This window comes from Sminthopsis crassicaudata, chromosome 3, assembly GCF_048593235.1.
Source record: "Sminthopsis crassicaudata isolate SCR6 chromosome 3, ASM4859323v1, whole genome shotgun sequence".
Lineage (NCBI taxonomy): Eukaryota > Metazoa > Chordata > Mammalia > Dasyuromorphia > Dasyuridae > Sminthopsis > Sminthopsis crassicaudata.
Window position 1 is genome coordinate 88,941,764 of NC_133619.1, and position 15,668 is coordinate 88,957,431.

A 15,668-nucleotide genomic window follows, 5' to 3' on the forward strand; every position below is an offset into this window, starting at 1 on the left:
AAATTTAACATTCGTTTCTTAAAATTTTGAGTTTCGGGGCAGCTAGGTGGCGCAGTGGTAGAGCACCAGTCCTGAAATCAGGAGGGCCTGAGTTCAGATGTCAGACGATTCATTAATTCTTCCTAGTTGTGTGACCCTGGGAAAGTCACTTAATCCCAATTGCCTCAGCAAAAAAAATTGAGTTTATAATTGTCTCCTTCCTAAATCTTTCTACGAATCCTTGAGAAGCCAAAGGGTTTTATATAGATTATACATGTGCAACCCTGCAATACGTTTTTCCCCATATTAGCCATTTTGCAAAAGAAGAAACAAAATTCTTCTCGGAAAAAAAAGTATGCTTCCATCTGTATTCATACTCAAGGTGGATATTATATGTCATTAGTCCTGTGGAATTGTTTTGGATCATTATGTCACTGAGAATTAAGTCATTTGCAGTTGGTCATCATGCAATATTGCTGTTACTTTGTACAGTGTTTTCTTGGGTTTGCTCACTTCACTGCACCAATTCATTTAACTCTTCCCAGGTTTTTCAAAATCATGCCACTTTGTATTTCTTATAACACAATAATATTCCATCATAAATATATATCTCAGCTTATTCAGCCATTCCCCAGTTGATGGGCTTCCCCTCAATTTCCAATTCTTTGCCAATGCAAAAAAAGATCCTTCCCCCTCCCTTTAATCTCTTTGAAAATCAGACTTAATAGATATAATAATAGATATTGCTGGGTTGGTGTTATTGTTGGGGTATTTACACTCTTTCTTAGCCAATACCAAAATGTTTCAATGATTACTACTTTGCAATCTAGTTTGAGATCTGCAACTATGCTAGGCCACTTCAGTTTTTTTTTTTTCATTGATTGTTTTGATATTTTTAATCTTTTATTCTTCCAGATGAATTTTGTCATTTTTTTCTAACTCTATTAAATTTTTTTTTTGTTTTTTGATTGGTACAACTAAATAAGCACATTAATTTAGGTAGAATTTTATTATATTCACTTGTCCTATCCATGAGTTATTAACATTTCTCCAAGTTTTTAGATGACTGTGTGAATAGTGTTATGTGTGTTTTTTTTCTAACATTAAGTTGCACATAAGTGAAGGATTCATGTAGTAATTACTGTGATTACATTTGTTGTCATCTTAAAGGTTTATTACAAAGTACTTTTTGCTATAATAGAATAAGTTTGATTAAATGTTAGATTCAACTTTTTTTTTTTTAATTGACCAGATATGAATTGTTGGTACACCAAAATCCCTGATATGTATATATGCTTTATTTTTTTCAGTGGTTGATAATCAGTGCAATAAACTGAAAATACTTCATCAAACCAACTCCTAATCCAGCAAGTTTTTAATTTTTGTTTTAAAAAGCCTGGAAGATTTCATAGGAAGTAAGCTTTTATACTATTATCAACAGTAGAAATCTCTTTTGGGACGGTTGCTTATTTTATGACTGGTGATTGAGGTAAAATTCCTATGAGTATTGACCCTAAAATACTCTGCAAATCTGAATGGACTTTCACTGAATCTCAGAAGGAGAAAGAACCTTAGAAGTTATTTAGTCCCCTTGGTACCTGAAAACACTTGGTCACATCTTATAATAATGCATCATTTTTTTCTTTTTTTTTCCATTTGAAGATCTCTAGTCATTAAGCACTCACTATCTTCTAGAGCAGCTTATTCTGCTCTTGTTCAGCTTTAAATGCTATGAAGCTTTTTTTCTTACATCTTAACCAAACCTCTTTATAACTTCTTGTTGCTCCTGTAAGTAATACTGAATAAATCTAAAGGCTCTTCCATGAAAAGGACCTGCAATTACTAATATGGTACCCTAAATCTTCATTTTTAACTGATTGTTACATGACAAAATTTTTTGACCTTTCACCAGTTGGTATGTCTTCCTCTGGAATATTTTTAGCTTGTAGTGTCTTTAAAATGTGACACAGAACTGATCGCAATATTCCAGTACTATCTCTGATCAGGCCAAGATATAGCAAGTTTTGCCTTATTTAGGACATTGTATTAATATTAATGGAATTTAAGGTTTTTACTGTTGTCATACGTTGATTCTTCTAGAATGTAAAACTGAATATGGACTGTTTAATTTTTTTCTCTTTGTATCAACAATTCCTAAGTAAGAGCTTAATACATTTTTGTTGAGTGAATGGACATTGTCCACAAAAACATAAAACTTTTTACACATAAACTATTGACTAGCTATGCCTTTTACTTTTTGTTAAAGCAGTTAATTATTTGAAGCTAAGTGTAAGATTTTGCCTTTTTGCCTGTAAAAATTTCTTCTTGCTTCTTTGAAGAGCAACTTCTTCATTGTTCTATTTGAATATTTTTCTTGGATACTGACATTGTCGTACTGTAATTTATCTATACCAAATTTTTTTCACCTGTAGATTTGATAAGCAATCTTACATATGTTTTTGCCCATGTCATTGATAAAAAATAATGGACAAGGAAGAATCAAGAAGAGATTCCTGAGATTCCCACTGTAGTAAAGACATCTTCAGATTGATAATAATAGATTTATCTCCAGATTGATATTTATCCCATTAGTATTTTTTGGGTCCATTCCATCAACCAATTCTAGAACCTTTTGTAGTTAATGTTTGTCTTGTATTATGAGTTACATGAATTTTTTAGTAGATTGTTGTATATCAAATATTCAGAAGTTATGTAAAATGATTGATTTGCAAATATTAAATGAAGTGCTATATAAGTGAAAGTTCATGGTGTGAACTGAGGACTAGCATTTGAAAAATTATTATTAGATTTTGGTACTTTACCTCTGGCAGATGAATACATGAGATTCTGTAGGGACAAGTCTGCAAAATTACTTTGTCATTGGAAAAATTACAGGAGTGGGAGGATGAGATACTTCTCAGGCTTAACTGGAATTGCCTTCTTGTAGTAATTTCAGCTTTATTATGTTTCTCAGTGAGATGAATCATAGTGGAAAATAGCGGGCATTAACATTTTTTGAGCTCTTTTAAAAATCAGAGTAGATGGAAGGTATATGGGATGGGCTAATTGCTGCAAAACTTTTAAGTTTTTATATTAACAAAATGTTATAAGACCTCTTAACCTTAAGTACAAGACAATTCTTATATGCTAACTAAGGATTACAGCATATGTTAATAGAAGCCCATTTATGCTAGCTGCTATTTAGGTGAAATTCCCTGTGGACTATATTCAAGCACTGTTGAACCAATATTTTGTTCCTCTCAAAACCTTAGGAAGGTATCCATTTGTGGCACTATAAATTATAAATTTGCAAAAAGCAGGTTAATTTGGAAACCCCATTCATATCTATACTAAGTAAGGCTTTAATTCTGTTAATGGAGGTTTTTGGTTCCAAAGAATTTCTACTTTTCAGATGTTTCGTTTATGTTTGTTGTGTAGGCAATAGCAACCATTGTCACTAAAATGTTGAAATTCAGAACATTTTACTCTTGATAAAGTTTGTTTGGACAGACTCCTGGAAGTTAGTGCAATTATTTCTCTTCATTTTATTTAAAAAATAATTGTTCTATAGAAGGTTTTGCAAGGATCAATGCTGAAAAATTACCCATGCATATATCTTGTAAATAAAAAGCTATAATAATAATAATAAAAATAATTGTTCTACCTAGCAGTTGTAATTAAGAAGTACTAATGATACCTGAGAGTGGACTTGGATACTGAAAGGAAAAGGTGTTTTACTCATACTTTGTTTAGAATTATTGTACCTGTTGTATGAGGGAGTGTAGATTGTAGAAAGGAAACAGTACTTGGAGTTAGAAGACCTAATTTGAATGCCAACTTTTTTCTTTACTAGCTTTGGGTGAGTCACTTTGCTTCTGTGATCCTCATTATTTTCATTTATAAAAATAGGAATCTTTAGGAATCTTATCAATCTTACAATTATTGAGAGGATCACATGAAATAATGCATCTAAAGTGATTTGTAAGCCTTTCAAAAAGGATGAAAATCTTTGTAGTCATCTTGTCCATCCTATTCATAAAAGACATTTTATTCATAAAACATATAACAAAGACTTTATGCAAAAGTTTGCATTGTATGTCATGTAAATTTGTGCAAAGATGAGAATATGAATACTTTCCAAAGTAATTGAAAGATGATGTTTATGTTAAGGATTTTTTTCTTTTTAGTTTTCATGTTTGAGTTTTAGCATCTCTGATGCAAAATTATAAAGACTAGGCAGGTATTTCCAAAAACTTTTGCTGTATTGTATTGGCAAGTGTGCATTAGGACCAACTGTGCCTTGAATTGAGAGTTCAGGGAAAAGTGAGAAAAATATTAAAATATCATACATGGGCACCTTCAGATTCTTCCACATCATAGAACTCTGTATATTGCCAATAGATTAATTTCTTTTTGTCCTGTCACTGTTTAACAAATAAATTTTATCTAGTGGAAATCAGAATATAGTACTATACCTTGGACAAGAAAATAATTGCTATACAGTATTTATCTCTCTGGTTCTAATTTAGTACAATAACTATTTATTGAGCAGTTACTCAATGCAAAGCTCTTTGCCTAGAGGAACTGAGCAAAATAGATCTTGTCCTGAAAATTTGTATTTTACTTCAGTCTGGCTGTGAACTATTCTTCAAAATTTTTTATTTTTTCAATTTAGCAAAAATCTGCTTTCTAACTCCCTCTTTCTCCTCTTAGTTGAAAATGAAAATACATTTAGTCAAACAAAAAAAATTTCTATGCTTACCAGGTCCAGAAAACTTTTTGTTTCATTTTTTACTCTGACATTTCCCACTCTTTGTATAGGTGGTAGCATGTTTTACCTTTAGTCCTCTGGAAGCATAGTTATTACATTGATCAGAGTGCCTAATTTATTTCAGAATTTTTTGTCTTTATTGTGTTGTTGTCATTGAATAAATTGTTCTGTTTCTATTTACTTCACTCTGCATTAGATCATAAAAGTCTTCCCAAGTGTTTCTCAAACTTATCTTCTAAGTAATTTCTTTTTTTAAAATTTATTTAGCACTTTCCCCCAGTTATATTCAAAATAAGCAAACAAAAAACTTTTTACATTTATTTTTAAAGTTTTTGAGTTCTAGATTCTCTCCCTTATCCTCCAGCCACAATTAAGGAACCACATGGGAAGTTATGGAAATTGTTTCCATAAAAGTCAACTTGTGAAACTTGCTATCTTCCATAATAATGAAAATAAAAACCCTCAAGAAAAATTAAGTTAAAGAGAAAGTGAAAAATAGGGAAAAACTGCTTCAAATTGTATTCTAACCCAATCAGTTCCTTCTCTGGGTTTGGGTAAAATTTTTCATCATATCTTTCAGAGTAGTTGTGGATGATTGTGCTGCTGAGAATAGCAAAGTCATCCACAGCTCGTCATTCTGGACATTGCTATCACTTTGTACATTTCACTTGGCTTGAGTTCATGGAGGACTTTTCAGGATTTTGTTTTGTTTTTTTCCCCTGAGAGTATCCTGCTCATCATTTCCCATAGAACAATAATATTCCATCACAAACACAGACTACAACTTATTTAGCCATTCCCTAACTGACAGGCGTCCTCTCAATTTCCAGTTTTTTTGCCCTGAGAAGAGAGCTGCTATAAGTATTTTTTGTACATAGAGATCATTTTCCTCCCCCGTACCCTCCAATTCTCTTTTGGTATTGTGCCTAGTAGTGGTGGTGTTAGGTCAAAGGATGCGCATGAATTTATAGCCCTTTGGGCATAGATCATTTAATTATTTATTAACTGGGGCATGACTTATATTTTTTAAAAATAAATTTGACTCAGTTCCCTCTATATTTGAGAAATGAAGCCTTATCAGAGAAACTTGTTTTGAAAATTCTTTTTACAATTACTATAGCTAACTGTATTTCTCTCCCCCATTTATTTTCTCTCTCCTTTTATTCATCCTGTCCCTTCTCAAGTGTTTTGCTGCTGAACACTCTTTCCCCAAATATTCACCCCTTCTTTTATCACCTTCCTCCCTTTCTTATATCTCATTCCCCTCCTATTTTCCTGCAGAGTAAGATAGATTCCTATATTCTATTGCGTATGTTATTTCCTCTCTGCGCCAATTCTGATGATCTTAAGGTTCACTTTTTCCCTCTTTCCCCCCTCTACCCTTCCTGTTGAAGCTACTTTCTTGCCTTTTTTTTAATGGCAGATAATTTGTACCATTTTCACTCTTCTCTTTCCCTTTCTCCCATTAAATTCCTCTCTCATCTCTTAATTTCATCATTAAAAAAACCCAAAAGATATTATCCCTTCATATTCATCTCATACCTGTGCCTTCTGTCTACATATACTCCTAATTACCATAATACTAAGAAAGTTCTATTCTTCTAGGAATGTAAACAGATAAACCTTAAGTCCCGTATGTTATCGCTTTCCTGATTGTCTCCTTATGCTTCTCTAGAGTCTTATATTTGAAAATCAAAATTTTCATTCATCTATGTTCTTTTCATCACAAATGCTTGAAAATTCTCTGTTTTATTGAATGGTGACCACCTTTTCCTCTGAAGGATTATACTCAATTTTGCTAGGTAGGTGATTCTTGGTTGTAATCCTAGCTTGGTTGTAATCCTTAGCTCCATTGTATTCCAAGCCCTCCTGTCCTTTAATGTAGAAGCTGCTAAATCTTGTGCTATTCTGACAATGACTCTACAGTAATCAAGCTGTTTCTTTTTGGATGCTTGCAATATTTTCTCCGTGACTTTGGAGTTTCAGAATTTGGCTATAATATTCCTGGGAGTTTTCATTTTGGGATTTCTTTCAGGTAGTGATGGGTAGATTCTTTTAATTTCTATTTTACCCTTTGGTTTCACAATATGAGGATATTTTGCTTGATAATTTCTTGAAAGATGTCCAAGCTCTTTATTTATTTATTTTTGATCATAACATTAGGTAGACCAATAATTTAAAAATTATCTCTCTTGTATCTATTTTCCAGCTCAATTGTTTTTCCAATGAGATATTCCAAATTTGTTTTTGATTTTTTTTTGTTTTACTGTATTTTGATATCTCATAAAATCATTAGCTTTCATTTGTTCAATTATATTTTTCAAAGGAATTATTTTTCTCAGTGACTTTTTGTATTTCCTTTATCAATTGGCCAATTCTGCTTTTTAAGGCATTCTCATTAGCTTTTTAAAATTTCTTTTTTCAGTGCTCTCAAATACTTTTTCTAATTTTCCCTCTGTCTCTCTCACTTGATTTTCAGAGCCCCTTTTAAGCTTTTCCATGGCCTGAACCCAATTCTTATTTTTCTTGGAGGCTTTGGATGTAGGAGCTTTGACTTTGTTACCATCTTCTGAGTGTGTGTTTTGATCTTCCTTGTCTCCATAATAACTTTCAATGGTCAGAAACATTTTTTGTTTTGTTTTGTTTTGTTTTCTGCTCATTTTTCTAGCCTATTACCTTTTAACCATTTGTTAAAGTAGAACTTGGGTTTCCTGGGTAGAGGGTGCATTGTTGCAAGCTTTAGAGGTTTTGTACAGCTGTTTTCAGAAATCCTAGGAATTTAACCAGAGGCCCTTTTTCCTGCCCTGGAGCTGTTAGGTGTGTGCCTGCCTCTCTGTACTGAGAGATCTAGTGTGGGGGCTTTGGCTGGAACTGCATACCATACCCCTCTCCACTGACCTTCCAGTCCTCTCTGATGCCTTCCAGCTGAGAAGTCTGAAAGTCTCCAGCACTGCTGCTGATGCAGAGGTCCCAGCTCAATGACACTGGGGTCTGGGCTGGGGCTGGGATTGATTGCTGGGCTCCCATCCTAGTTCCAACAGATCTTTTCTGGTGACCTTCCAGGTCCTGTTTGGTGTCTCTGGGCTGAGAAGTCTGGAAGCCACCAGCATTGCTGATGATTCAGAGGTTGGGCAGGGGCCATATCTGGGGTTGGGGCTGCATGCTGGACTCTTATCTGATCTCACAAACTTTTAGCTGGAAAATGTTCTATTCCATATTTTTGGGTGTTCTGATGCTGCCAAATTTGTTTAGATTAATTTAGAGAAATTTGGAGCCAGTTTAGAGGAGAGATTAGGTGACTTTCTGCCTTTACTATGCTATCTTGGCTCTGTCTTCCTAAATAATTTTTTACATCACAATAGTTCAGTTACATTTAAATAACATAATTTGTTAAGTCATGATATTGTCTTTCAAATAAGTTTTAATTAGCCTACTTTGTTTTTTAATATCACCATAGTTTTCCTCAAGTTTTCATTCCCTTCCTAGAGAGTCATCACATAAAACAAATAGAAATTTTTTTAAAGGCAAAGGAAAAAACCCTCAGCATAAAAGATTGCTATATTGAACATGTCTGAAATTATAGACAAGAAAGTGAACCTTTTGCAGATCTTCCACTTCTGTAAAGTTTTGGACTGACAGTGTCTTCCCATATTTCTTTTTTTTTCTTTCTTTCTGAGGCTGGGATTAAGTGACTTGCCCAGGGTCACACATCTAGGAAGTGTTAAGTGTCTGAGACCAGATTTGAACTCGGATCCTTCTGAATTCAGGGCTGGTGCTCTATCCACTGCGCCACCTCGCTGCCCCCCCTCCCATATTTCTTTCAGCTAAAAAAAGTAATTTTAAATTATTCCAAATTCCAATTTGTTGTGTGAATTTTTTTTTTTTTTTCTTTTACATTGTGGTCATTGTTTATAATGATTTCTTGGTTCTTTTTATCTTATTCTGAATCACTTCATGCAGATCTTTCCATGCTTCTATATTCATCACATTCATTATTTCTTATAGTCAGTAATAATCTATTGCATTCATCGATCAGTTTGTTTAGCTATTTCCCAATAAATAGCTATCTACTTTGTTTCCAATTCTTTTCTATCACAAAAAGTGCTATTTAAATAGGGATTTTAGTGTGCCTCTTTGGAGGCCTAGTAATATCTAGATCAAAAAATAGGGTCATTTTACTTAGTCAATTTATTTGCATAATTCCAAGTTGATTTCCAGAATGGTTATAACTATTTCATAGCCCTCTACAAGCAATGTATTTAATGTGTCTCCCCAGAACTCCTCCATCAATGACTGTTGTCAGTAATTGATATTCTAAAAGATACTTTTCCTCCCTTTAATCCCTGTTTTTAATAGTGATTAACCAGAGAAAATAGGATGTATAGGAGTATAGAAATTGAAGGAAATAGTGAGGAAAATTATTTTTAATGATTTTCTTATTGTTGGGGAGATGAGATTGCATAATTGGACATCTCTTTTCAAGGAAAAATATGTAAGCATGATAAAGTAGTTCTTTCTGTGGAGTAAAAATTTAAAAAAAAAATTTAATTTCACTATTTATTGAATCCAAAGATTTGGGAGTTGCAAGCAAAACCAGAAATTTAAAATTTATGCTTAAAGAAATGTGATAACAAAATAAAATATAATAAAATGTACATGTTCCAAATGTTATATCAAATTTTTACTTGGCCAGCATAGGAATATTACAAATGAATTTTTAAAAGGCACAAAGCTTGAACATATATACAGATTACAATGTAATAAAAATAAGAACTGAAAAGACCTAAATGAAAACTTAATAATTAAGATTTAACTAACTAGTGAGTCAAGAAAACAAATCTCAGAAACAATAATCATTTCAAGACAAATTCATGTTTAACTAACACCTCAAAATCTCTATGATGCAGCTTGAGGAAAAATATACCTCTAAAAAATGTTAACAAAATAGAAAGGAGACTATTAATATGAAATTAAAAGTTAGAAACTCAAACAAGCCCCCAATAAGAATGAAAAAGAAATCTTGGAGAAAAAAGATAAATGTCAAACCAAAAAATAACTTAAGAATTATTTCTTTCAAAAATTAACAACATTAATAAACATTATTCAGCATAATTGAAATGAAATAATATGAAATTATGAAATGCCAAACCAGAATTTAAAATATCAAATTACACCTTATTATGTAGCTATGTATCAACAAAACCTTGAACAACAACAACAAAATTATTATCTTTGAAAACATCAATAATCCAGCTAACAAATTGGGGTGGATATTCTCAAAGAAAATTTGTGGGGTTTGTGTGTGTGTGTGTGTGTGTGTGTGTGTGTGTGTGTGTGTGTGCATTTTTTTTTTTTTTTTTGCTAAGGCAGTTGGGGTTAAGTGACTTGCCCAAGGTCATACAGCTAGGAAGTGTTAAATGTCTAAGGTCAGATTTGAACTTAGGTCCTCCTGACTTCAGGGCTGTTGCTCTAACCATTGTACCACCTAGCTACCCCGTATGTGCATCTTATTTTTTTATTTTATTTTATTTATTTATTTTTTTATTATTATATATATATATATATATTTTATAATATTATCCCTTGTATTCATTTTTCCAAATTACCCCCTCTCCCTCTATTCCCTCCCCCGACGACAGGCAATACCATACATTTTACATGTGTTACAATATAGTCTAGGTATAATACATGTGTGCGAATATCATTTTCTTGTTGCACAATAAACATTAGAATCCGAAGGTACATGTAACCTGTGCAGACAGATATTAGTGCTAACAATTTTCATTCCCCTCCCAGTGTTTCTTCTCTGGCTGTAGCTACCTCTGTCCATCACTGATCAACTGGAAGTGAGTTGGATCTTCTTTATGTTGAAGATTTCCACTTCCATCAGAATACATCCTCATACAGTATTGTTGTTGAAGTGTACAGTGATCTTCTGGTTCTGCTCATTTCACTCAGCATCAGTTGATTTAAGTCTCTCCAGGCCTCTCTATATTCCTCCTGCTGGTCATTTCTTACCGAGCAATAATATTCCATAACCTTCATATACCACAATTTACCCAACCATTCTCCAACTGATGGACATCCATTCATCTTCCAGTTTCTAGCTACAACAAAAAGAGCTGCCACAAACATTTTGGCACATATATGTCTCTTTCCGCTCTTTAGTATTTCTTTGGGATATAAGCCCAGTAGTAGCGCTGCTGGGTCAAAGGGTATGCACAGTTTGATAACTTTTTGGGCCCGTATGTGTATTTTTTTTTTTTTAAATGTCTTTTGTTTTTAAGATGTTTGTTTACCAAATATTCTTTATATTTTTACTTGAATTTATAGGCACTGACAAGAGCACTGGAAGAGAAACCAGATGATGCAGAATGTTACTGCCAAAGAGCTTATGCCCACATTCTTCTGAAGAATTACTATGGTAACTCCCATATGTAATATAATGAGATTACATAAAAGATATCTTTTTTAACATGCCATGAATAAAATAAGGATTAGTGATTATCCTTAAAGATTAAACATTTTTTCTTCATTTGTATAGTAACAGATGAATCACTTTCAGACTTTTTTTTCTCCTGAGGCAATTGGGGTTCAGTGACTTGCCCAGGGTCACATAGCTAGGAAGTGTTAAGTGTTTGAAAGCAGATTTGAACTCAGGTCCTCCTAACTTCAGGGCTGGTGCTCTATCCACTGTGCCACCTAGCTGCTCCCCACCTCCATTGTTGTTCTTTAAATAAAAAGTTCTAATATTAAGAAGGCACATGATTAGAGCCAAAGATTTATAACTTTCTCCCTGTCCCCCATTGTTGTTCTTTAAGTAAAAAGTTCTAATAATAAGAAGAAGGCACATGATTGGAGTCAAAGATTCAAAGCTCATAGGACAGTTGAAATGGTACATGTTTTAAAAGATAGAAACCAAAACCTTGAGTTAGAAGGGACCCAAAAGGTTAGTTAGCTCAGCTACCTCCCTACCTGATAAATGAATTCTTTTATTTTTCTTGGAAAATGATCATCTAGCCACTACTTGGATACCTCCTAGTTAATAGGGAACTCATTGCTTCATGAAAGTCTTTTTAATTTTTAGATATTGCTAATTATGGGACGTTTTCCTTGTATTGAACTGAAGGCTTTCAAATAAATATAGAATAAGATTTTCTAAAAGTTTTTTTTTTTTTTAAAAAGCCCAACCTTCCACAGAGGCTTTTGCATTATTATTGCAGACATGTCTTTTGTACCAAAAACAACATCTGAAAACTGCTGTTTTTGATCATTACTATCAAGATCACGAATTGAAAGTTGGGTTAAAGTTGTAGAGACAGTTAATGTTGATTAATTGTAAGGAACCAAAGATTGACCTCACCAGGAGAACTGAGGACTTACTGATGATTAGGTTAAATCTCTGATTGCTTGTATATGAGGAGATTATAAAAAGTGGTGATATATATATATATATATATATATATATATATATATATATATATATATATATATAGCTAGGTCCTGGCCTGTGTTTTGGATAACAAAGTACATGAGACTGTAGAATAGCTAATGATTCAGTTAACTTTGGGGGCTTTTGTCTCATCTTTGATTTGATCCTAGAAGGGACCTTAGTAATTCCTGTATTCCAATCTCCTCATTTTGCAATTTGTAATTAAGAAATTACTTAAGATCACATAGGTAAGTATGTCACAACTGGGATTCAAACCCAATCGATTGCTTATTGAGGAATGTTGAGGAACACCCTGAACTTGTTTTTTTAAATTGCTATATTTTCCAGCAACACTGGATCCAGAGTATGCAGGAGGCCCTGAATGTATCAAGAACGAATATCCCCTCTTCGCCCTCAACATAATTTGTGTGACCTTGGTAGTCTAGACCCAGTCAGTCTGTGCTAGGTTGAGACATTGCTTGTGCCCTATCATTATGTTCTAGCACTTTCCAAGTGGAAAGAATGGTGTTCTTGCCATGGCCTTGCTCCTTCTCTTCTGGAGTGGTTTTCTCTACTTTTACTCTACCTTTCTCCTCCTAAACTATATCCCTTTAGGTGGAGATTTTTATTTTCTTCTTTCTTTATTATACTATTATAAATATGCAAGCTTCTGTGTGGATTGTGAACTCTTTGGGCTTCACTTCCATGTTCATTCCTCTTATAATAAAAGTTGTCACATAAGTTTCATGAAAGTGTGATTGCCTCTTGATGTACTCTCCCCCCCCCCCCCAGGCTGGAGTTAAGTGACTTGCCCAGGGTCACACAGCTAGGAAGTGTTAAGTATCTGAGACCAGATTTGAACTCAGTTCCTCCTGATTTCAGGGCTGGTGTTCTATCCACTGCACCACCTAGCTGCCCCCAGATCTAAGGTTCTTTGGAAGTTGATGTGATCCTAGGGCACTGGGGTCCCACTATGAGCTTAACCAAGACCTAGCTATAATTTTTTTTTTTTTTTTTTTTTTTTTTTTTGGGTGAATACATCCATTAAATCCCTAATAAAACAGGGAGTATGAAAAACAAGTTAAATCTTGGTGTAATACCACATAATATCTCCATTAATTCTGAGGTAAGAGTGGTAAGGAGTGAAATGGAATAAATTTATTACCTGTCTTACATGAAAAATCTATAGTTGTTTGAAGATATCTCTGGTTGTTCTCTTTATGTTCTTTTTCGCAAATTAAATATTATAGAATTTAGATCTCATTTGTCTATTTCATCCTATTTATATCTGTTGGGATCCCACCATAATAAACCTAACAAGTGGTTGTACAGTTTGAAGACCTCCAATGCAAGTATGGGTATTTTTTAGACAAGTCTGATTATTATGAGAAAAAATTAGGTAAAGATGATAGCCTTTCTATATGTTGCCCTAATCAGACCATAACTAGGATATTGGATGCAGTTTTGGACTTTAGAGCTTAAGTACACTGAGAAGCTTGACAATGTCCAGTAGAGTGTATTTTGACTGGGGAAGGGTTCCAAGCCATATGAGGACCTATTGGGGGGAAAAACAGGATAAATGAAGACTTAACCTATTAGTTGTTTCCTAGTATTTGAAAGGCTTTCACATTTTAAAGGGATTATACTTTCCTTGTTAGTCCTAGACGGGCATTGGGTTAAAATTGTAGAGACAGTTAATCTTGATTAATGGTAAGGAAAAATTTGAAGTTGTTTATAAAAATATTAAATGAATAGCTCAGAAATCTGATACAGCTTCACTGGAGACATGCCCTGATACTGATTCATTAAATATAATTTTATCTATTGTTTGTTTTATTAAATACTGTGCTAAATCTAGGTAAACTATTTCTGTGATAGTCAGCTGACGCTAGTATTTTAGAAATGTCTTTTCTGATTTATTTGATCCTTGTATGCCTTCATTCCCCCTCCCCCCCTCGAATTGTTTTTTTACATTGGTTTGCTTCCTTTTGTTTTGCATAATTTTTTCAAATAGTTATTTCAAAAAAGTTTTCCAAAACAAAAAGCCTTAGTTTAAAATCAGAATTTAAGAACCATGGGTTTTCTCTCACCTTCCTTAACTAATATTTTTCTGAGCCTCTACTCCTTTGATGGTACTTTCTTGATAAAATATTTCTTGATTGTATGTTTGTTTGTGTGTGTGTTAATCATAAATTAATCCTCATCTTTTACTTGACTCAGCTTATTTTTCTCATTTTATATGAATATACTTATTAAGTCTAATGAAACATGTAGAAGAAAAAACTATTTAAAAAGATTTGATTTGATTAAATATCAATGGTAGTGGCTCTGCTTGAAGTGTAATGGACCATCTGATACAGTGCCATATCAGTTAGTTGGTTTAACTTCAACCTACTTTTTTTTTGTAGAAGCTATTATAGATGCAAAGAAGTCTCTTGGACTCAACCCACATAATTCCACTGCTCTGCTGAGAAAAGGGTATGTATGATATATATAATATAATAATAACTTTTCTTGTTTGTGTTGAAACAATTTTTACATATTTATAATAGAGTTGTAATATTCATGGTATAATAATGAATTTTAATGAAAATTTCAAATAGAGTTTATAATTGTTTTATAAGTTATAGTCAAGAATGTGGTAATAAATTTATTAGCTTTTTTTTTTTTTTTTTTTAAGAGTATAAGCTTAGGTATTGTTGAATTAATTTATCCTTTTTTTGGACACTATCCCCTTTGGTTTACTGTACTTAAATGTTTCTCCTGCTCTTCTACCACTGACAGTTTATTTTTTTTTTAAATACAAACACACATTTTAAAAAAAAAAAAAAATTTTTTTTATGTTAAACATGGTAGAAATATATGTTAAATCCAATATATGCATACATATTTATATAATTATGGTGCTGCACAGGAAAAATCAAATCAAACAAGTAATAAAAAAAAAAAAAGAAGCAGCAGAATAAAATGCAAGCAAACAACAATGAAAGGAGTGAAAATGTTATGTTGTGAACCAGATTCAGTCCCCACGGTCCTCTCTCTGGGTATAGATGGCTCTCTTCATCACTGAACAATTGGAATTGGTTTGAATCATCTGATTGTTGAAGAGAACCATGTCCATCAGAAGTGATCATCCACACATATTTTAAATATTTAAAAAATATTTTTATATTTTAAAAATTGTTTGGTAGAAGAGTAGGAGGAACATTGTTTTTTTCCTAGCAAATTTATTTATTCTTAATACACATTACTTTATGAATCATGTTGGGAGAGAAAAACTAGAGCAAAAAGGAAAAAACATGGCAGAGATACAAAAAAAAAAAACAAAAAAAAGAAGTGAACATAACATGTGTTGGTTTACATTCAGTCTCCATAGTTCTTTTTTTGGATGTAGATGATATTTTCTGTCCAAAGTCTACTGGCTTTGCTTTAGATCACTGAACCACTGAGAAGAACCAAGTATTTTATAGTTGATCATCACACGTT

The 15,668-nt window shown here is 32.9% G+C and overlaps 1 protein-coding gene across 1 annotated transcript in view; it reads left to right on the forward strand.

Annotated features, from left to right (window-relative positions):
- Window positions 1-15,668, forward strand: part of SUGT1 (SGT1 homolog, MIS12 kinetochore complex assembly cochaperone) — a 61,468-nt gene that overhangs the window by 1,197 nt on the left and 44,603 nt on the right. The window contains exons 3-4 of the mRNA XM_074299204.1: window positions 11,084-11,174; window positions 14,591-14,660. Of these exons, the coding sequence (XP_074155305.1) occupies window positions 11,084-11,174; window positions 14,591-14,660 (161 nt within the window). The remainder of the gene's footprint in view (window positions 1-11,083; window positions 11,175-14,590; window positions 14,661-15,668) is intronic.